The sequence below is a fragment of the Zalophus californianus genome, chromosome 16 (assembly GCF_009762305.2).
Source record: "Zalophus californianus isolate mZalCal1 chromosome 16, mZalCal1.pri.v2, whole genome shotgun sequence".
In the NCBI taxonomy this organism is placed as follows: domain Eukaryota; kingdom Metazoa; phylum Chordata; class Mammalia; order Carnivora; family Otariidae; genus Zalophus; species Zalophus californianus.
Genome location: NC_045610.1, coordinates 2,311,334 through 2,331,871, shown reverse-complemented (window position 1 = coordinate 2,331,871; position 20,538 = coordinate 2,311,334). Strand labels below are relative to the sequence as shown.

The following is a 20,538-nucleotide window of genomic DNA, read 5'->3' as shown; positions in this document are numbered from 1 at the left end:
CAGGTGTGTGCAGGCAGGGGAGGTGATGGTGGGTCGGCCTCAGTAGCGGCAATGAACTTGGAGACAAGCTGGACAGACGGCAGTAATGAGAAATATAAAATTTTGGAGCTGGAAAGCACCTTCAACAACAACAACAACAACAACAAAAACAACTCACCATTAATCAAAAGAATAGAAAAATAAAAACAAATAACAGATAATCCTTTAAAGTCTGCATTAAAAGAGCAGGGTAATCAGTTTAGTACCAGGGCCCTTTAATATATTTTTTAAAAGATTTTATTTATTTATCTGACAGAGAGAGACACAGCGAGAGAGGGAACACGAGCAGGGGGAGTGGGAGAGGGAGAAGCAGACCTCCCGCGGAGCAGGGAGCCCAATGTGGGGCTCGATCCCAGGACCCTGGGATCATGAGCCGAGCCGAAGGCAGACGCTTAACGACTGAGCCACCCAGGCGCCCCGGCCCTTTAATATTTTTACTGCATCAAAGAAGAGCCTTACAGAGAAATGGTTGAGGGGGAAGAAAAGTGAGAAATGGGAGAGAGTTGGGGGAAAAAGGAGAGAGAAATGGAGAGGAAGATGGGAAGGTGTGAGTCGGAGAGCGGACGAGATGTGGGTCGGAAGGACTGTGGGCGAGGGGACACGGGGGCGACGCCGCTGGGCTCCCGGGGCAGAGGAGGGGCTGGAAGGTAGACCTGGAGGAAGGGGTGCGCAGTGGGATGTGGAAAAGGTAGGAAGGGAGAAGACACGAGGTGAGGGAGGGATGAGTGAATGGAGACGCTCGGAAGAGATGTGCGCGGGGAGTCCCGGGCAACAGTCCGGGCGGAGGGAGAGCAGAAGCCCAGGGGCCACGCGGGAGTCTGAGGGCGGAACCCAAGGCCACCCCGGAGGGGCCGTTAGGGAGGACAGCACACACAGTCCGGTCCAGGTTCAGGAAGGAAAGGGAAATGTGTGCATGGCTGGAGGGACCGGGAAGTGCGAAAGTGGAGGACAGGTCTGGGGAGATTCCAGGGGAGGGGGACGACGGGTGTGGCCAGGAATCGGACCGAGGCCTTACCCTGCTCCCCATCCTTTGGGGGGGGGGGATAGTGATGGCCGGGAGGTGGGGCACCAAGGGCCCAGGCATTAGGTTATGGCAGGGATAGGAACTGGAATGGAGAGTCAAGAAGGTGGGGGTGATGCCTGGAAGGCGGCTCTCAGCAGGAGGGCAGCATAGGAGTGCGGCCGGCCGGCGGCCACAAGGCGGTGGCTCTGGGAACGGACGCTCCAAGGAGGCTGCTAAGTGCGGGAGTGCGGAGGGATCGGAGCTAGGGTTCCTGAAGCTGGGGACGGTTAGGGTACTCAACTGGGGAAACAAAACAAACAAAACAAAACAAAAAACAAAACACGAGCAGAGGGTGGGGGCGAAAGCAGGGCGGGGCAAAGAGCGCCTGGAGTAGAAACCAAGAGTCCCCGCGGGTGGGGGGGTGGGGCGGCGGAGACAAGGGGCCCGGGGCGTCCCCCCAACCCTGGTTCCGCAGGATCCCAGGCGCACCTGCTGTGGAGGGGTGAGGGGGCATCCTGGTGCCCGAGGGAAGTCCAGTCTAGAGGGGCTGACTCTGAGCTTGGAACTCCGGAGAAGCCTCCACCTCCTCCCCACCTGCAGTCCCAGCCGGGCAAGAGAAGGGGTGTGACCCTGACGCTCAGGTTTCTTCCTCTTCACCTGGGCCAGGACTTCCGGCTCAGGTGAGTGTCCCTTCGGTGACGTCAGGTCACTCTCGGCCGCCCCTCGGGCCCGGCCCGCCCCGCGCTCCCGGTCACCGCGGGGGCGCGCCCCTGACGCCCTACAAATACTCAGGTGCGCCGCACCTGTCCGCCCGCATCCGCCCGCTCACGGCTGAGCAGCGTCTCTCTCGCTCGGCGGCCTCGGGCCGACAGTCCGGGGTACTTTGGGGACCTCCAGCCCCCAGGGCCGCGCGCATATACTACCCCTCCGCCTTTTGTTTGGATAGGGTCGCCGGGAGCGCGGGAGGGGACCGCCTGGCCTTCGCCGATCGCTTCTGCGACCACCAGTCCTCGCGCGGAGCCTGTTCCGTGAGCTGTGAAGACCCTCGATCCGCCGGACGGATCGATTTGTGTTTTCTTCGGGTGACAAAAAGATTTGGAATCACTTGACCCAAAAACTTCTCTTTGGGTGACTTAAGACTCCACTGCAAGTTGTCTTTTTGAGGGGCTGACCCTCCAAACTTTGTCTGTTTTACCGCAGGGTCGCCCGCCCGGCGTCCCCAATCTTTTCCGAGGGCAGACATGGCCAATTCGGGCCTGCAGCTGCTGGGCTTCGCCATGGCCCTGCTGGGCTGGGTGGCCCTGGTGGCGTGCACCGCCATCCCGCAGTGGCAGGTGAGCTCGTACGCGGGCGACAACATCATCACGGCCCAGGCCATGTACAAGGGGCTGTGGATGGACTGCATCATGCAGAGCACGGGCCTGATGAGCTGCAAGTCGTACGACTCGGTGCTCGCGCTGTCAGGTAAGGCCGCGGGGTCGACGGGGCGGACGCGCCGGGGCCGGGAGCGGGGAGCGGGGCAGGGCGCGGGGTCCCACCGCCCGACGCCCGGCGTTGCCGGGGAGCAGGCCGGGCGGAGGAAGCGGAAGCGGCCGGGCAGGGGCGCGGGGAGGGCCGCGGGCCCGGGTTCCAGCAGCTGCACGTCGGCCCGCGCCCCGGCCGGCCGGGCTCCCTTCCCCCCACCACCCCCCACCACCCCCCACCCCAGCGCCCGGCGGCCCAACCCCCTCCAGCGCTCTCCTGCCCGCGCCGGCCCGCGCAGGTGGCGGCCTCCGTCTCCCACCCTCTCTCCCGGACAAAAGGCGGCGCGGGGCGGAGCGCGCGGGGCTGGCGGAGGAGCCATGCGCTCCGTCAGACTTGGGCCGCCGCCTGCGGCCTGTAATCTTATCGGGTGATTAGCCGAAGCCACAAACCGGGTGGCCACGATAGCGGGGTCAGCGCCGGGCCGCGGGCCGGGCCCTGCGGCCCAGCGCGAGGGCCCCAGCCGCCGCCTCCACTCCCCGCCTCGGGCCCCGGCCCCCTGATCCCCCTCCGGGGGCAGTTTCGTCGAAACCCTTGAGCCCCGGGCGGGTCCCAGGGCCGAGAGAGGGCGGGGCGGGAAGGCCGCGGAGCCGGGAGGGGCGGGATCCACCCGCTGCGGCCGGCGCTTGCACGCCCAAGGGGCCCCAGGCCTGCGGCCGGCGGCCACTCGAAGGCCGGAGCCGTCCGCACGCCCAGCAATGAGGGCGTCCTTCCCCCTTCCCCGCAGCGGCCCTGCAGGCCACCCGAGCCCTGATGGTGGTGTCCCTGGTGCTGGGCTTCCTGGCCATGTTCGTGGCCACCATGGGCATGAAGTGCACAAACTGTGGGGGCGACGACAAAGTGAAGAAGGCCCGGATAGCCGTGACCGGAGGCTTCATTTTCATCGTGGCAGGTGAGCTCTCCCCCTGCATCTGGGAGTGAAGGTGTGCAAGGTGCTGGTCTGGGGGTCTCCTAATAACGTCTGAACCATCCTGTCTCCAGGTCTTGCTGCCTTGGTGGCTTGTTCCTGGTACGGCCACCAGATTGTCACAGACTTTTATAGCGCCTTGGTCCCCATGAATCTTAAGTAAGTATGGGAGCCCTGCCTCCTAAGGGAACGCCAGATCTGGATTCCTGGCGTCAGGAAGGGCAGGGTTTCTGACCCCAACCCTCTCTCCCCATAGGTACGAGTTTGGTTCTGCCATCTTCATTGGCTGGGCAGGCTCTGCTCTGGTCATCCTGGGAGGTGCCCTGCTCTCTTGCTCCTGTCCTAGGAGTGAGGGCAAAACCGGGTACCGTGCACCCCGCTCCTACCCTAAGCCCAACTCCGCCAAGGAGTACGTGTGAGCTGGGACCCCCTGCCCCAGCCTGGCAGCCTCTGGTGTGGCCAGGTACCAGAAATGACCTGGGGCAGATCTCAGCCCGTGGGTGGGGTGTGGAGCAGAAGCCTTGTCACGCCAGCCAGGGGTACCATGTACAGTTCCCCCCGGGGTGGGGGTGGGGGGAGGGGAGGAGGGGGGAGGGAGACAAAAAAGAGGGGGATTGGGTGTGCTTTTTGTACAGTAATAAAAAAGTATGTTTTGGAAAGTAGGCTTCTTTTTTTCCCCTTCAGGGCCTCTGCTTTCTTCCAACCCAAATCCTTGCAGGGAACCTGGAACCTTTAAATGCACCTGCTTCGGCTTAAAACAGAACATGTACTGAGCACCAATGGTGTGCAAGGCTCTCCATGTGCCACCACTCCTTGTCATTCAGGCCCCACCTCGGACCACTGACGCGAACAGACTCAAGTGCTTGCTTTCCCATCTCTTCCCATTCTTCTTCAGTCCCTTCTCCTCCCAACTCTTGCTTAGCTACCAAAGTGCCTTTCCGTAGAAAAATAAAGACTTTATTAGGCACCTTCCCCTAATGCCCCTTTCCCACATTCTGTCCAGATGGGAAGCTACTCTGACTCACAGGTCATGGGGCAGGGCCTCGCAAGACCCCAGAACAAAGGGGGGGGGGGGGGCAGGGACAGGGCAAGGCCAATACAAACAATGGGAGGATGGTTATGGGTCCAAGGTCTTTCTCCTCCCTTCCAATTCCAGGCCAGTCAAACATCCAAGTCATCATCTGGGTCTTCTTGGTCCAGGTCGTCATACGCATCTGGCTCATAGAAGATGTGGCTGGTGGCCTGGCCAGGCCGAGGCCGCAGGAGAGCCTGCTGTCTGAGAAGGGAGAAGGGGAGAGTTGGTGCTGGGGGCGGGGGGCCGGTAAGGAGTCATGTCTGCTGCATACTCTCTCTCTTCTTGGTCCGATTCTCTCTCTCTGACCTCCCTGTTCAGTGGGTATGGAAGCACCACTTGGTACTGGGATAGAAACGCTCAGACTGCTCTCCTAATGACACCTCACGTTCTTAGCAGCTTGAGGGCAAGGATCCTGCCACAGTCTTGCTTCACCCACCCACACACGGGGCAGAGAACAACAGGCATATACTGAAGCCGTTATTAACCTGTCCGCCACACCCATCTAGCTTCCTGTCCTCCGAGCACTGTTGCCTAGAGATCGGTAGGGCCACTTCCCCAGGGTATGGGCTGGCTCAGCCCAGACTCAGATTGCTCTGTGACCCAAGGCTCTACTGGAGAGAAAAGAGACATAAAGGCCCTTTTGCCTTGTTGGGAGAATGAGTGGATAGAGAACCACTCCCCAGACTTGTCTCTGGAGGTGGACTTCAGCCCCTATAAAGTCTGGGAGGTTAACCAATAACCTGCTATCACTCCCATCCCAGGCCCAGATGCTGGGCTCTACTCAAGAACCCAGGCACCTCACCCCTAACCTTACTTTTCAGAGCTGAACTGGAAGGGCAGTGTCAGGCTGTCTTTGGCTTCTTTCTCTTTCTTGGACAGGTGAAGGTTAAAGGTCACATGAGCTGTGGGGTCCACCTGAAGGTACAAAGGATGCTGCCCCTTTGCCTCATGGCTGGAATCCCCGACCCCACCCTCCATTCCCTTGTTCTGGCCCCGGCACCCTTAGATACCGGGGGTGTGTGAGGATCTGGGTGGGGCTGGGACTCTAGCGGGGGTCCCCCCTGGAGATCCAGGCTGAAGTCAGGCAGGATGGAGAACCACTGAGTCTGCGGAGAAGAAAGTATGAACAGAAAGGTGTTTTCCATCTTACGGAGCAAACCAGGGAGAACTCGGACCGAACTGCCCCGGCCCCCGGGGCAACTACGGAATGGGCTGCCTGCAGCTCCTGCTCGTCCCTCCTCAGCTCTTCCTCAAACCTCTCCATCAGGACCCGTTCCTTCTCCCCCAGGAACCGCTCCCAGGCTTCTGTCCTTTGCCATTTCTTGGAAGATGACACCTCCTCCCACTGAAGCTCACGGGATCCGAGTCAGGCAATCTTGAGTTCAAATCCTGGCTCTGCCACTCACTCTCTGGAACCCTGGGTAACCTTCCCCAAGCCGCTCAATGGGGGTAATGAAACCATCCACCTCATAGGTAGCCGTGAGATTCAGCGAGGGAAACGACGACACGCGGGGAAGTGTTCCCTCACGTCAGCTCTCTGACTCTCCCCCTTACCTGCCCCCGCCCTCCCGTGCTTCCCTGGGGTTCTCCTGACCTGATGGGCTGGGCGCTGTCGGGGCCTCCGTGAGAGGATGTGGGCCGAAGCCTGGCCCATTGCCCCACTCAGGGTCACTTCGGTCTGGGCCAGGCTGCTCAGGGCTCCCAGGGCGCCTGGGCCATGGAGCTCTTCATGGAGCAGGCCTAGCACTCGCACGGGCTCTGCCGGGCAGCTGCCACCTGGAGGGACAAGGAGGGTGGGGCACATTCAGGAGGGAGGCCTGGGCTCGAAGAGCAAAGGAGGTGCACACGAGGTGAGGCCACATTCCATCACGGCTCTGCTGGTCCCGACCTCCCTCGGCTGGTCTGACGGCTCCGGAGCCTGCTTCGGCCCTCACTTCGTTACGGCCCAATCTGCACATGACCCACTCGGACTTCAGTCCTCAGGAGCTCCTTCCTCACCGCCCAAGGGATGGAATCAAACCCTTCCTCATCCGCTCCTGCCTAGTTTCCAGCTTCGTCTCTTACACGCTGAACTCCTTGCAGGTTTGGGAACTATACACTGTGATCCCACTCAATGCCTTTGGTTCCCTCAACTAAGTCTCCCCCTTCCTGGGGGTACTGACAAAGTGTTAGGCACTGCACCAAATACTTTCACGTTTCAGTTCTTACGAAGGCCAGCATTCTTAGGCTGAACCACATGAAGTTGCTGTTACTCGACACGTATGTGCATCTGACCTACCAAGTCAGGATTCCGAACGGTTCATCCTACTACTATCCACTCATCCCTCCTCCTGCTTTTATAGAGTAAACTGAAATACTGAGAGATCACACACCTTAACACAAAGCTGCGTGTCTGATTCCAGAGTCCACTGCAGAACCCACAGCATACTTCAGGGCTAGTCCCAGGGCCCGTGGTCTGCCCAAATGTGCCTAGCAAACTCCGCTTAAGGCACTCTGTGTCTGTCCCTTTATTATCACGGCTGTTATCAGACTATCTTGTAATTGCTTATTTATCTGTCTGTGTCCTTGATGGGACTTTGAACAAAAATCTGACTAGAGTTAGTCTTACCTTCCCATCATCTAGAATTGTGCCTGACACATTGTGGAATTCTCATCTGTTGAGTGCACGAATGAAACTAATGAATAAGAAAGAACTTGGAAAAGAAACAATAAAGTGACTGGTAGATGGCATCATGGAAAAGTAGAGAACGAGAATAAATGTTAAAGAGATGGAGTAAGGCCCAATTGGAGATCTCTAATATGGTCTTTCTTAGGCTGGAAAGGGGCTTGCTCCTTGGCAGGGGAAGGTGTATGAGAAGAATAAAGGGAAGGGTCACCAGGGCGGGAGTGCTGATGGCTCAAGGCACAGAGTGCCTGGCAGACCGCAGTACAGGGAAGGTGCAGCAGCAGCCAGCTCAGTGAATCGAGAGCGATGGTGAAAGGACCAGGGTCCGTCCTCCTGCACATGGCTTGCAAGGCTCCCAGGGGTCCCCCTGGAAGGGCTTCCCCCGTCCGTGACCAGCTGAGAGGATCTCTGAAGAGGTCATGGTAAATCAGCCTGCAAAGAGAAAACGGGAGACAACTTAACAGTGCCCCCTCTCCTCAATCTTGAACTTCACCCTGTGATCTTTGGGGCTCTATTCTTCTGACTTAATATTCTAAACATTAGTGAAAGATAATACTGAGAGATGGAATATACTGATTGAAAGCACAGACTTTGGTGTCAGAAAGCCCTGAGCTCCAAGCTTGGCTTTACTACTTACCCAAGGTCACCTGACTGATAAATTACTTAATCTAAGACAGTTTCTTCAATCGTAGGAGAGGAATACAAACTGCTTGATCTTTAAAACAGTGCTTGACACATAGTAAATGCTCAATAAACGTTAGCATCGTCATCAACAAATATTTCCCGAGTGGGGCCTCATACGTGTCATTCCCTGGAAGGATGGAGAAGAAGACATGACACGTGGTTCCTGCTGGTAGAACAGCTTAGAGAAGATCAGGAATTAAGTCGCATGGCACTAACTGCTGTTAAAACGGTACAGGCGAGGGGTCTGGCACGGGTTACAAGTCCTGGGACAGGATTCAGTTGTTCCACACACCCCCCTCCTATCTTCTGCTTCTCTTATAAATGCCACCTTGACATAACCTATCGCAAGCTCCGACACAAAGTCAGGGCTGAGCAGACACATGTGATCTACTGAACTGTCCTGACCAGAGAGGAGTCTTTTTTAACCAGGCACACAGGTGGGTTCAGGAGCCTCCTGACCTCCTCCCCACATCAGTCTATAACTTCTGGAAATTCTACCTGCTAGAGTCGTTTTACGTCTGTCCTAAACTCTCTATCGTTACTGCTACTGTTTTAAGTAGCAGACCTCTGTCATCTCTTAGTATCATTCCCTGGGATTCATTAGGATAGAGACCACTTCTGTCCCATTCCCTGTGCCTACCACAGTACCTGTTTCATAACTGGTGCCCAGTGCATATACACCTGAGCGCACCTGGAAAACTGCAGTAGACTTCCCTCCTGGTTTGTCTCCAGGCTGTCCCCCTTCCAACCCCCTTCTCCACACTGGCCACAGCTATGCTGTTATCACTCTCCTCCTAAATCTTGAAATGACTCTCACTACCTTTAGAATAACGTCTAAACTCCCTTTCCTGCTCTGTAAGACCTTTTACTATGAGGTACCTTTTTATCTGTCTGGATGCAGAAGGCCTGTCCCCCTCCCACAAACAGTGTGCTTTCACATATGTGCCGAATTTGGCATAGGCTGTTCCCCCTGCCTCTAGAACAAATCACTCAGTAACCTGCAGCTAGGGCTGATGCAACTTTGGAATCCACGTCTGGATGAAGCATCATGAGATTCTGAATAACTCAAAAAGGCAGAAAATGTTTATTTTTTTAAGATTTTTTTTTAAAGATCTTATTTCTTTATTTGAGAGAGAGAGAATGAGAGACAAAGAGCACGAGAGGGCAGAGGGTCAGAGGGAGAAGCAGACTCCCCGCCGAGCAGGGAGCCCGATGCGGGACTCGATCCCGGGACTCCAGGATCATGACCTGAGCCGAAGGCAGTCGCTTAACCAACTGAGCCACCCAGGCGCCCCTATTTTCTTAAGATTTTATTTGTAAATACTCTCTGCACCCACAGCGATCGAACTCACAACCCTGAGATTGAGAGTAGCAGGCTCTGCCCACTGAGCCAGCCAGGCGCCCCAGAATGTATTTATTCTCATCCTCCAGTACAGCCTCTGAGGCAAAACTACACCATCGGCCTTTTATCATGCTCTCTCTCTCAACTTCTACGCTACGGTCTGTGCTTTGGATTCTCCAGATACTCACCACTGCTCATCTCTTACGAATTTTCGCCTCCTGAAAGACCCACATCCATTCACTGAATATCTGAGTAGCTGCTAACGACCACCAGGTTCTGCGCTTGCTGCTGCAGACCACTTTCCTTAGAGACCCCACATCCAGTGCACTCTCTCCCAACCTACCGGCTGTTGATACTGGACTCAAAACCTTCACGGAACTCGTCCTCGCTCACTTCGCAGCCCAGGATGTGGACCTGCTCCCCACTAAGGCAGAGACGGAGCGCGTCACTGAGTCGGGCCCGGGCTTCCCCCCCGCGCCACCTCCGCCCCGGGGACCTCGGGGAGAAGCTGGGGGATACTCACCACAGTGCAGATTTCTTGACAAGCGCCTTCAAGAGACTGCGCCCCTCCCACTCCACGGAGTCTGGGGAGAGGGAGGGACGGATAAACAGCGTGAGAACGCGGAGGCGTCCGTCCTCACGAACCCCTGGAGGCCACCCCTAGCCTGGGACACACGGCTCTTCCTCTGCGCTTCCGCCCCGGGAGCCCGGGACGGAACCCCGGGACGGAACCCCCGTGCCTCTGGCCCTCACCCCGCAGCAGCACCAGGCCGCCCAGAGCCAACACCGACTCCATCTCTAATCCGCGTCCGGTCCCTCATCCGGCGCCCTCTGATGGCGTCACGGCCCGACGCCCCGCCCCCTCCAGGTGAAAGGGGCGGGGCGCCCACGAATCCTCCCACCACTGAGACCGGGTCTAGTCTGGAATGAGAGGTGATTATGTTCAATATCCCAGGGAGGGGCTCACGCGCAGGGGCCCTTCCCGAGCCCTGGAGCACAGAAGCCGGACATTTTTCCCACGACTAGGGCCGGAAGAGCCGTTGGGGCAGTTGTCAGTGGGAGGGGGAGGAGGCCGCCCGAGCCCGTCCGACGGCCCGAACTTCGGCGGCAAGTGACATCACTCCGCCCCCGCCGCTGAAGGCGGGACCTGCCTCGCTCGCAGGCCCCGCCCCGCCGCCACCTTCCGCGCTGGTGCGATACTGCGGCCTTGTTGGGCGCTCACTCGGCTTTCCTTACCCGCCCCCATAGACCGAGGAGGGGGAACTTTGGTCCCGGTGAAGCGAATACACGTCACCACCGGAAACAGTGTCAGAGGGGAAGAGGAGGGGGGGGAAGAGAGGAGGGAGCTCTTAGGGCGGTAAAATGGCGCCTGTCAGAGTGGGAAATCCAGCTGCAGAGGCTGCAGCCCCGCTCCCCAGCGGCTAAGGCACCCCCGGCTTCGGGGAGGGGGAGGCCGCTCCGGTCCAGCCGTCCGCGCCCTTCGGCTCCCCCTCCCCCTCCTTCCCCGCTCCCTCGCTCCGCCGGCCGGCTCGCCGCCGCTGCGGCCCCCGCCCGCCCTTTCCCTCGGGCAGCCCCCTAGCGCGCCTGCGCAGCGGGCCCCCCTCCGCTTTCCCCCTTCCCCTCCCCCTCCCTTTTCCCTCCCTCCCTTCTCCCTGGCCCCCTCCCCCACTGCCCCCTCCCCCAATTCTCCATCCCCTTCCCTCCTGGTCTCGGAGGACCCCGTCCTAGCCCGACCCGTCTCGGCCCGCAACCTCCGCGAAGCCGTCGGTGCCACTCCCCGCCCATGTGGGCCCCCGCGGGCTGCCCACGCCTGTCCCCCAGCTCCCGGTTCCGTTGGGCTTTCCCCTCGCCGGGGGTGGCTTTCTGAGCCGCCCGCTCCGCGCCCCTCTCTGCAGCCTTTCCTGCCACTCGGGGCCCCCGTTCCCCCTCCCGGCGGCGGGGGGCTGCCCCCGGGGGGCTGGCGGAGCTGGGCCGCGGGGGCCCCGGGGCCGGCGGTGCCGGGGTCATCGGGATGATGCGGACGCAGTGTCTGCTGGGGCTGCGCACGTTCGTGGCCTTCGCCGCCAAGCTCTGGAGCTTCTTCATTTACCTTTTGCGGAGGCAGATCCGCACGGTGAGCGGGGTTGGGCGCTGGTGGTGGGAACCCATGTCAGCGGTGCTCACGGGGTTTTGGAAAGTGTCGGGCCTCTGTTTGGGCTTGGGAACAGAGTCCTGGCGGCGGCTTTTCCCGTTAGAGAATTGGGGCACCCTTAGCTGGGCATGGGGTGGAATGGGGAGGGGGGAGACCCTTGTAGTAGAACCGAGATGGGGGGGCTAGCCGGGGACAGGATTTGGCAACTCTTGGGGGCTGGGGTGGTGGGTGGGGCGCCGTTTAAGAAAGCGGGAGTTGTTGTTAAAGAAACCTAGAGGAGGGAGCACCTGTTTGATGGCACCAGCCCTGCCGACGTGAGCTTGTGGAAGACCCTCCGTGTGTATTAGGTCTTGTAACAAGAAAGAGCCGGGCTTCTGCGTCAAGGGTAGGGGTGGGTGGGAGAGCATATGTGACAAACAAGCATGGGAACTTGGGAAAAGCCTTGGGTGTGAAGAAGAAACCCCTGCGGTTTGCATTAAGGGGACTCCTCCAAAAACGCCCTGGAAACTTACTTCAGAGTGTGGGTGTCTAGATTTATTGAGACCCTGGGACTAGGAAAGATGCTTTCATGTTAGGTTTGAGGGAAGGAAGCACATTAAAATTTGGGTGTCTCTGTGGGAAGATGGGCGCTTGTCGTTGTGGGCTTGAACTAGAGAGCACACTTGCCTCTCCAGGAGGCCCCAGCACGATGAGGGACACTGGGCAGTGAGGTGCCCAAGTATCTCCGCGTTCCCTCCCCAGAGCTTTTCTCCAAGGTCAAAGCTCCGTAGGCTAACCATCATTTAATTTAATGAATGTGCTCTTGTGTTCTCCTTACCACTGGGGAGAGTCCTCTGAAAGAAGTCTTGGGGAGAATTCAGTGCGCTGAGGTGCAGAAGTTCTCTGGTCTGTCCTCTTTGGCGTTCCTCAATAAAACTTGGAAGAATAAAAGCAGCTAGGGCCTGCTTCGGCCAGAAGATTTCCAGAGGGCCCTGGGTGGTGGTGGTGGTGGTGGTGTTGACATACTGACTTGGGGGAGTGAGCCTGGTGGCCTCGAATTCGGTGTCTCCTCTACCACTTCCTGATTTAGGGTGAGAATTGTTTCTGGGTGGTCATAGTTGTAGGCAGGGCTATTTCCCTCAAACACCTTGGCAGCCAAGAAGAATCTGGGGTCAGAGATGCTGAGATGTGTGTGGGGCTAGCTCCTGGGGTTTTCTTTACATGTTAACTCCTGTCCTCTCTGCCTGGCCTTGCTCTGAGCACACCCCACCCCCACCCCCACCCCCGCCAAATTTCTGTTCTGGGTGCAGGAAGTAGTGCTCCAGACCATCCAGATGCTAGTTACTTGCAAAATTGCTCTCCTCTGGGCAGCACTGACCCCACAGCCTTTTGTCTTCCCTTCCTTCCCTTCCAATCTGGTTTCTCCCCCAACCCCCCACCCCCTTTCTGGCAGATGCTGGGAGCATTCCCTACATGCCCAGCATGTGCAACCCGAGATAGCAGGGCAGGACACCCAAGCTGTCATGGCCCTCATCCCTGCCCTCATCCCTGCCCAGGGAGAAAAGAAGGGCAGATGCCTTGGCATTAGGGGAAGAGGGGCCCTGTGGTTTGCAAGGGGGGAGCCTGGTTCCGGTGAGGCTGGGGCCTAGGGATGGACTGAAGAGCATCTGTCTGTGCTGAGGAGAGAAGAGCAGAGGAAGGGATTGCCAGGCTTGCATGGGAGAGATCTGGGCGCTAGAAATGGGAGCCTCCAGAGGAGACCTGGAGAAGCTGGAAGGTTGAGGTGGTGACGTCCTTGTCCCTTCCTCACCTCCCTCATGGCCCTTGCTTCACCCTGGCCTTCCCAACACCCTGTCAGTCATCCTGGCGGGTGGGGCTCTCCAGTGCTGTGTCCCCTGCCCTGGGTACCGGAATAAGGAGGCAGGTCAGAGGGCTGAGGTTCTCTGCCACTTGTGACTTGGCTGGTAGAGACAGAAGCGGACAGGTGGCTGGTTAAAATAGGCCTGGTGGCCGCCAGCCAGAGGAACTTAGCTGACCTGACAACCCCTGGATTCCCTCATCCTCCCTTCCCCTTAGGTACCCAAGGACCTCCTCTCCTGACTCCTCTCAGCCCACGAAGGAATCTGAGGCTCTCAGTTCCCAAAGGGAGGTGATGGGGAGTTGTCACAAAGGGTCCTCGGGATGGACGTGCAGAAGGCCGTGCATTTCTTTGTTGTGGCACAGCGAGACAGTATCACGGTCAAGAGGGCAGGTGCTTGGGTCGGACGGCATGGGTACCACTCTCGCGCCACCACCGCATCGGCCCTGATACTAACTGACCGGCCTGTGACAGAGTTCTCGGAGCGCAGCTGTGATTTAGACGACATGCATGCTCTCGCCGAGTTTTCATTCCAAATGGGGGGGGACAGACAACCAAACAAGAAAGCTCCCAGCTGTGTGGTCTCACGTGGTCCTGGCTAAGTCGTGGGCTCTTCGTTGTTTAGAGACGATGATACCGTCGTCAGTATCATTCTTATATTATTCTTACTAGGGTTTTGAGGGTTCAGTGAGATAATCTGCATTTACTTCCACGATGCTCGGCATACAGTGTTTCTTGTCAAGACCTCGTTGTCAAAGGTTCTGATCCCCTCTCTTGCTATTTTTAGATAATTCAGTACCAGACTGTTCGATATGATATCCTTCCTTTATCTCCTGTGTCCCGCAATCGGCTAGGTGAGTGTGCTGGCTGGGAAGACTCCTTTAAAGTGAGGTAGGGTTTAAGATGTGGGCTGGAGGTTGATTGGTATTGGTTGTGGTGCAGGTCAGGTGAAGAGGAAGATCCTGGTGCTGGATCTGGATGAGACACTTATCCACTCCCATCACGATGGGGTCCTGAGGCCCACCGTCCGGCCTGGAACGCCTCCAGACTTCATCCTCAAGGTGTGTGGGGGATGGTCATGTCTTACTCGGCTCCCACGCGGACTTCCTTTCCCAGTCCCAGAGCGTCTCGTCCCTGTCCCCCATCCTCCGGCACCTGTGGCCGCCTCAGGAGGGGAGCGGGCAGTGGGAGGGTGGGGGTGTCCTTTCGGCCTGTGCTCTGGTGCTCAGGACAGCCCCCAACCCTTCCCTGTTGATCTACAGGTGGTAATAGACAAACATCCCGTCCGGTTTTTTGTACATAAGAGGCCCCATGTGGATTTCTTCTTAGAAGTGGTGAGTTCGCAGAAATTAAGGGGAGCTCTGTGAGGAAGGAGTGGTTTCAGGGCTCTGGGAATTTAGACGACTCGGAGGAAGTAGGGGCCGAGGAGAAATGGGTATGGGCGGTTTTGGAGAGGGGAGGTTGTGGGACAGCCAGAGCATGGATGGCTTTCGGTAGTTTGGGTTCACGTGCTGATGTAATTCCGTTCTTCCCCGGGCTGCCTGCTCGTTTGTTCTTGCAGCTCTGAATCTTAAGGGTGTGTGGTGCCTAAGACTCTTGAGTTTGGGGGCCTTCAGAGACGCTTGGTGTTGTTGAGAGGCTGGAAGGACTGGGCTGGAGTCTTAGCGAAAGAGAACCGTGTGTCTAGAGGAATGGTCACCTCTTCTAACCCCTCCCTCTCCCCCACTCAATTTCAGGTGAGTCAGTGGTACGACCTGGTGGTGTTCACGGCAAGCATGGAGATTTACGGCTCTGCTGTGGCAGATAAACTGGATAATAGCAGGAGTATTCTCAAGAGGAGATACTACAGACAGGTAAGGGGGGCTTCCCTACAGAATGAAAAGGAAGCTTGGGAGGCAGGCCACCAGGGAGGGATCTGAGTTGGAGGCAGCTGCCCTGGAATGGGACCCTCTGGGGGGCGAGGGGAGGCGTATCACATAACCCCCGTGGTGGGAGTTGGCTGCCCATGGGCATCGTTGGGGCCGTGCTGTGGTCACAGGGACGAGTCTCCTCTTGATGCCCAGCTCGCCCTACCTTCCAGCACTGCACTTTGGAACTGGGCAGCTACATCAAGGATCTCTCTGTGGTCCACAGCGACCTCTCCAGCATCGTGATCCTGGATAACTCCCCAGGGGCTTACAGGAGCCACCCAGGTATGGGAGAAGGTGGCGGGTCTGGCAGGACCAGGAAGTTCTGAGGAGGGATTCTGAAAGCCTGGAGCTGGGATGCCTGGTTTACTGTGGGTCAGGATGCAAGGTGTTTCTCTTTCACATGAGACATTCTCCTCCCTCCCACGTCCATTTCATAGATCACAGTCCTCCGACTAAATTTGCTTCAGGTGAGGCACAGTGGTAATGAATTTGCCTAGGAGCTTCACGCTAACATGAAATACGGTGACTAAAAGTTGATTTTATTTTGGAGGATGAATCCGGAAGGTTTTACTTAGGTTGCTGGGTTTGGGTGGGTCAGGGAGAGGAACATATTTTAAAGTAATGATCCCCATCCCCAAATAAAAGAAAAATCAGCCTGTCTGTTGAACTCTCTTCTTTCTCATGCGCATTTATTTTTACCCGCCCTAGACAACGCCATCCCCATCAAATCGTGGTTCAGTGACCCCAGCGACACCGCCCTTCTCAACCTGCTTCCGATGCTGGATGCGCTCAGGTAAGGGAAGTTAGACGCTTAGATTTCTGAGGAAAGGAGGCGGGGGATCCCAAGAGGGAATAAAAGTGTGTCCTGTTTGACTTATTTATGTCTTTTCCCTGAAGAACTTAGCATTTGAACCCAGGCCTTCTTACAGTAGAGCTCATCACTTTTAGCCAGTGGGTTTTTGGGCAAACTGGACGTCCGTTTCACGTGAAAGTGGTGATCATTTCCGCCCCGCATCTCCAGGGAGGCCACCTAACACTAGTGTTGTGAGGACAGCAACTGTAAGGACTCTGCCAGTGCAAGTTTTTTTCATCCCAGGTTCACCGCTGACGTTCGTTCTGTGCTGAGCCGAAACCTTCACCAACACAGGCTCTGGTGACAGCTGCTCTCCCCCCACCTGAGTCGGGGTGGGGGGGACGGGGGCGAACCCTCGGGGCGCCGTCTGCTGCCCTGTCCAGTGGTGAGGACTGTGTGGGCAGGTCTGCCCCTCCCGTCCCTCTCTGCCCTGGGAGCTCTGCACTCCCTCTGGAGTCTGGATGGACACGTGGGCCGGACTCTGAAGCAGCCTCACTCTAGCGTCGAGTTCATGCTCCCTGGAAACCCCAGACTGGGGCAGAAGCGGTGGCCTAGGGGAGCCGAAACTGTCCGGTGGAGAGACAGGACTGGCCAGAATGACACACAGACGCTCGGTAATCCGGGAGGCTCAAAGGAAAGCCAAGCCAGCTTTGTTGTGATTTGATTTTTTAAAAACTCTTGTACAAAACTGATCTAATTCTTCACTCCAAGGGCTGGGCTGTGGGTGGGAAACTGGGATTTTTGGGCCACTGGATTTTCCCCAAACTTGTCCCTTCCCCCCCCCCCACTTATCCCTCTATTTTCCCTTCTTCCTAGATTCCCTTAGACCTGTAACCAGCTTTCTCTCTCTCTTTTTTTCTTTTCTTTCTTTTAAACCATGCATTATAACTTTGGAAACCAAAGCTGCCCTAGGTCCTTCTCTCTGGGTTGGGAAATGAGGGGGGGGCCTTTGTTCACATCCACCCTGTCCCCTGAGCAGAGGGGAGAGACGGCGGCGTGGGGGGCAGGAAGGTTGAGGGCTGGGCAGAGATGCTGCTGGCTTTGGGGGAAGGAGCAGGGAACCTCGACCTCAGGTGCTTTGGCGGGAAGGGTCCCCGCCACGGGATGGGCGCCCTGCTGGGGAGTGGAAGGACACCTGTGTGTCCCGAGGGAACCCGAGCGGCAGGGCAGTAGCACACAGCGGTGCGAAGGGAGGGGAAAGCTGGGCCACAGACCAGAGGGGCGGGACTTCGCCGGGGCACCGACGTGGACGGGGCAGCCGGCCGCGGCCGCCTCCCCGCCCGCCTCCCCGCCGGCTCCGCCCCCTCCCCGCCCCCGGCGCCCCCCTCCCTCCCCGCGGCCGGCTCTACTTCCCGCGGCCGCCACGTGACGCTCCGCCCTTCGGATCACATGATTTGTCGCAGGAACGGCACTGAAAGTGTTCCTCCGCGCTGACGTAGTCCCTACCTTTCGGACCTCCTCTCCGGTCCCTATTGGTCCACTCCTTCTCGGAGCCTAAGCGTTGTCTGCGTTTCTCCGAATATGTGTTTTCTTTCTGCCCTCCTTCCTTTCCGGAGACCCGGCTCCTCTGTTTGGGTACTACTTTGTTTTGGTGTCGGCTGCCGCCTTCGGCGTACCAGCGCGTTTCGTGAATAGCTCTCCTTATAATTATCTCTGCCTCCCCCCCCCGCCCCCTTCACCTCGTTTCCGAAAAGAACTTTCGGAAAACCAAGCCTCAGATTATAATTAGCAGCTTCTAGCCCTTTTGGTCTCCAGCTTGGTGGGGGAAGGTCGGAACGTGGGCTTTCAGTTATTTTCGACCATAGCACAAGCCAACCACCTTTGCTACGTCGCCTGCGTAGCCCACAAATTGATTCCAAAGCGATTACGTAGACGGCGTGAGGGGGGCGGTCAGTAGGTGCTGCTACGCTGGCTGCGTCCGGGCTGCTGCGCTAGTGGCGTAACGTAGCAGGCGGGGCGATCCCGGACGGTCGGGGGCGGGGTTGGTGAATAGGGAAGTGGCGCAAGTCCCGGGATCGCTCCGCTGAGTCCGCCCGCGCGTCGCCGCCGTCGCCGCCGCCCCCCGTCCCGGCCCCCCCCGGGTTCCCTTAGCCCAGCCCGGTCCCACCCGGTTCCCGGGAGGATGAAGTTCGTGTATAAAGAGGAGCATCCGTTCGAGAAACGCCGCTCTGAGGGCGAGAAGATCCGAAAGAAATACCCGGACCGGGTTCCGGTGAGGACAGTAGCCAGGGCCGAGGGCGCGGGGCGCTGACTCTGACGCCATAGCCCGGGGTTGGGGTCCGGCCGGGCAGCGTGGGCATCGGGCTGCCGGCCGTGGCGGGGTTGGGAACGGGCCCGAAGCTGCTGTGGCTGGGACCCGAGGTTGAACGGAGCGGGGCAGCGGGAGAGCTGGGGGTGGGGGGACGTGGATGGCAGACAGAGACGTGGGGAGTGGTGCGGGAGGCTGCAGGGAGTTTGACAGTCTGAGCTTCACATGGCCATCCCCCCAGCTAGCTGGGTTTTTGAGGTGGACGCTCTAGTCGGCCCAGACGAGTCATCCCTGCCTGATTAAGAGACTTGTTTATTATGACGCCCTACTTAGGGATCCTGGATGTTTAGGCGAGTCCGACGCAGTGGGGGTCAGGATCTCTACTCGAGGCTGCACCGCGTGTTCCCAGACAAAGAAAAAGGAGTCGGATGGGCTTGGGTGCTAAGAATTTTGTTTCTTGAGTTCTCGACAGGTGTAATGGTGGGGCTGTCCACCCAGTGTTTCCTAATTTTCATCTTCTCGTTATCAGGTGATAGTAGAAAAGGCTCCCAAAGCTCGGATAGGAGACCTGGACAAAAAGAAATACCTGGTGCCTTCTGATCTCACAGGTGGGGACGTGTCCGGGTACCCAGGTTTGCTTCCTGCGGGTGGGAGTGCAGCCTCTCTGGGAAGAGGCTCCACACAGTGACTGTTGTTTTGAGGCCATTTGGGACTTTATCGTACCTTGTCTCTTTGGCAGTTGGTCAGTTCTACTTCTTGATCCGGAAGCGAATTCATCTCCGAGCTGAGGATGCCTTGTTTTTCTTTGTCAACAATGTCATTCCACCCACCAGTGCCACAATGGGTCAGCTCTACCAGGTATAGTGACTGGAGAGGGGCCGAGGCTTTGGAGAGGTGTCGGAAGAGCTTGAGAGGAAGAGAGTTTCAGGTCAGCAGTTCTCGGACTAGCTGGCTTGTTTAGCTCTCAATTTCATCTTTGGCTTCAAGATTTTGGGGTAGTTGGTTTGGACAGGGGCAGTAGGAGTAGAGAGGAGGGAGGGAACAGTGGAGCTCGGTTCTGACCCTCACTCTTCTCCAGTTTCCCCCCCCTCCCAGGGCAGCAGAGAACAGTTTGAGACCTTTTTGCCCAGGACTGTTGCTAGGGCTAATACTGTTTGGCTGCTAAGGCCTGGAGCAAGTTTGGGAGTGAGTCCAGGGCCTGAGTGTTTGGGGGCTCTTCAGAAAAAAGGGCTTTTGAAGAATGGGTCCCGGCAACGGGTGGTTCAAGTAACTACAGCCCAGATGTCTGAGTCCCATCATTTTCTGCCTCCGCCCCAGGAACACCATGAAGAGGACTTCTTTCTATACATCGCCTACAGTGATGAAAGTGTCTACGGTCTGTGAAGCTGCTCCCCCTGAGGTGGGGGGTCCCCCCCTTCCTTGACCTACTCCTTCTCCGGGCTCAACCACCACCTCCCTTCTTCAGGACCTGCACTTCCTAATGTTTGAGGCTCTCTTCCAGCCCCTCTTAGCAGGAGGGCTCATGGGGGAGGTGACCTCTTGGACCTCTCCTTTCGCCCCCTTCTCTTACCACCTTTCCCACTCTGCTTTAGACTTCTCGATTGTCAATCTGTCACATCCAGCGATTGTTTTGGTTTCTGTTCCCTTTCTAACTGCCCAAGGGGCTCAGAACCCCAACATTCCCTTCCTTTCACTACCTCCTTTTTTGGGGGTAGATGGAAGGGACTGAAATTGTGGGGGGGAGGTAGGAGGCACATCAATAAAGAGGAAACCACCAAGCTGAACTGGAATTTGCTTTGTGTTGCTTCCTGCCCTCTTTTTCTTTTTAGTTGTCCTCTGGTGGGGAAAGCGGAGGTTGGAGGGGTAGTAATGTATTTTGGTTCATTCTGCTGATGTTGGGTTTTTCCTTGCGCAAAAAAAAAAAAAAAAAAAAAAAGCTTTTGTTGCGATGGAATACTCCGAGTGTCGTTTCGTGAAACTTTAGTTTTATAGACGTGTGTATTGGGTCCCGATGTAAAAAATAGAGTGGTTTGTTTTGTTTTTTTTACCTTGGGTTTCTGGGGAGAAAGTTTGAAAGTACCTGCTTTAGAGAAGTGCATCCAAGTTTGTTACGGCCTTTGGATTAAGGAAGAGATTTTCATGCGTGGGAACTGGTCAGAGGACTCTGTCCTCGGTTGCATCTCACTTGGCCAGACTGTGGCGGTGGGTAGAATTCAAGGGAGGCAGAAGACGGGGAGGAGGGAGCCATTATCATCGGGAGAACTTCATCCCCCAGCAACGCCTTCTCCGTCTGGCCGGAAGTGGGGCGGTCCCCCGCGGGAGA

At 57.4% G+C, this 20,538-nt stretch overlaps 4 protein-coding genes across 9 annotated transcripts; 3 read left to right on the top strand and 1 right to left on the bottom strand.

Annotated features, from left to right (window-relative positions):
• Positions 1-1,858: 1,858 nt before the first annotated feature.
• On the top strand, positions 1,859-4,573 carry CLDN7 (claudin 7). Its single transcript, XM_027625313.2, has 4 exons — positions 1,859-2,506; positions 3,291-3,455; positions 3,545-3,629; positions 3,727-4,573. Exons 1-4 carry the CDS (start codon positions 2,284-2,286, stop codon positions 3,887-3,889), a joined length of 636 nt encoding a protein of 211 aa, XP_027481114.1. The 5' UTR covers positions 1,859-2,283; the 3' UTR covers positions 3,890-4,573.
• Positions 4,412-17,971, bottom strand: ELP5 (elongator acetyltransferase complex subunit 5). Of its 3 annotated transcripts, none has more exons than XM_027625308.2 (9): positions 17,414-17,971; positions 9,990-10,157; positions 9,760-9,820; positions 9,580-9,660; positions 7,422-7,642; positions 6,140-6,321; positions 5,556-5,651; positions 5,360-5,460; positions 4,412-4,746 (listed from the first exon to the last, which is right to left on the bottom strand). In XM_027625308.2, the coding sequence occupies exons 2-9, from the start codon at positions 10,030-10,032 to the stop codon at positions 4,632-4,634; spliced, it is 900 nt and encodes a 299-aa protein (XP_027481109.1). In that variant the 5' UTR covers positions 10,033-10,157; positions 17,414-17,971; the 3' UTR covers positions 4,412-4,631. The 3 variants fall into 3 exon arrangements, with proteins under 3 accessions (XP_027481109.1, XP_027481108.1, XP_027481110.1); XM_027625307.2 differs by lacking the exon at positions 17,414-17,971 and adding an exon at positions 10,473-10,862; XM_027625309.2 differs by lacking the exons at positions 9,580-9,660; positions 17,414-17,971 and adding an exon at positions 10,473-10,605.
• CTDNEP1 (CTD nuclear envelope phosphatase 1) lies at positions 10,921-16,869 on the top strand. 4 transcript variants are annotated; one of them, XR_003525205.2, is made up of 9 exons: positions 11,143-11,349; positions 13,992-14,058; positions 14,147-14,265; positions 14,467-14,538; positions 14,941-15,057; positions 15,285-15,396; positions 15,552-15,636; positions 15,823-15,907; positions 16,211-16,262. XR_003525205.2 is itself a non-coding variant. In XM_027625310.2 (9 exons), the coding sequence occupies exons 1-9, from the start codon at positions 11,248-11,250 to the stop codon at positions 16,269-16,271; spliced, it is 765 nt and encodes a 254-aa protein (XP_027481111.1). In that variant the 5' UTR covers positions 11,143-11,247; the 3' UTR covers positions 16,272-16,869. The 4 variants fall into 4 exon arrangements, 3 of the variants coding, with proteins under 3 accessions (XP_027481112.1, XP_027481111.1, XP_027481113.1); XM_027625310.2 differs by having other exon boundaries at positions 15,552-15,581; positions 16,211-16,869; XM_027625311.2 differs by lacking the exon at positions 15,552-15,636 and having other exon boundaries at positions 10,921-11,349; positions 16,211-16,869.
• On the top strand, positions 17,959-20,005 carry LOC113939367 (GABA type A receptor-associated protein). Its single transcript, XM_027625314.1, has 4 exons — positions 17,959-18,179; positions 18,745-18,823; positions 18,955-19,073; positions 19,533-20,005. Exons 1-4 carry the CDS (start codon positions 18,090-18,092, stop codon positions 19,596-19,598), a joined length of 354 nt encoding a protein of 117 aa, XP_027481115.1. The 5' UTR covers positions 17,959-18,089; the 3' UTR covers positions 19,599-20,005.
• Positions 20,006-20,538: the final 533 nt, after the last annotated feature.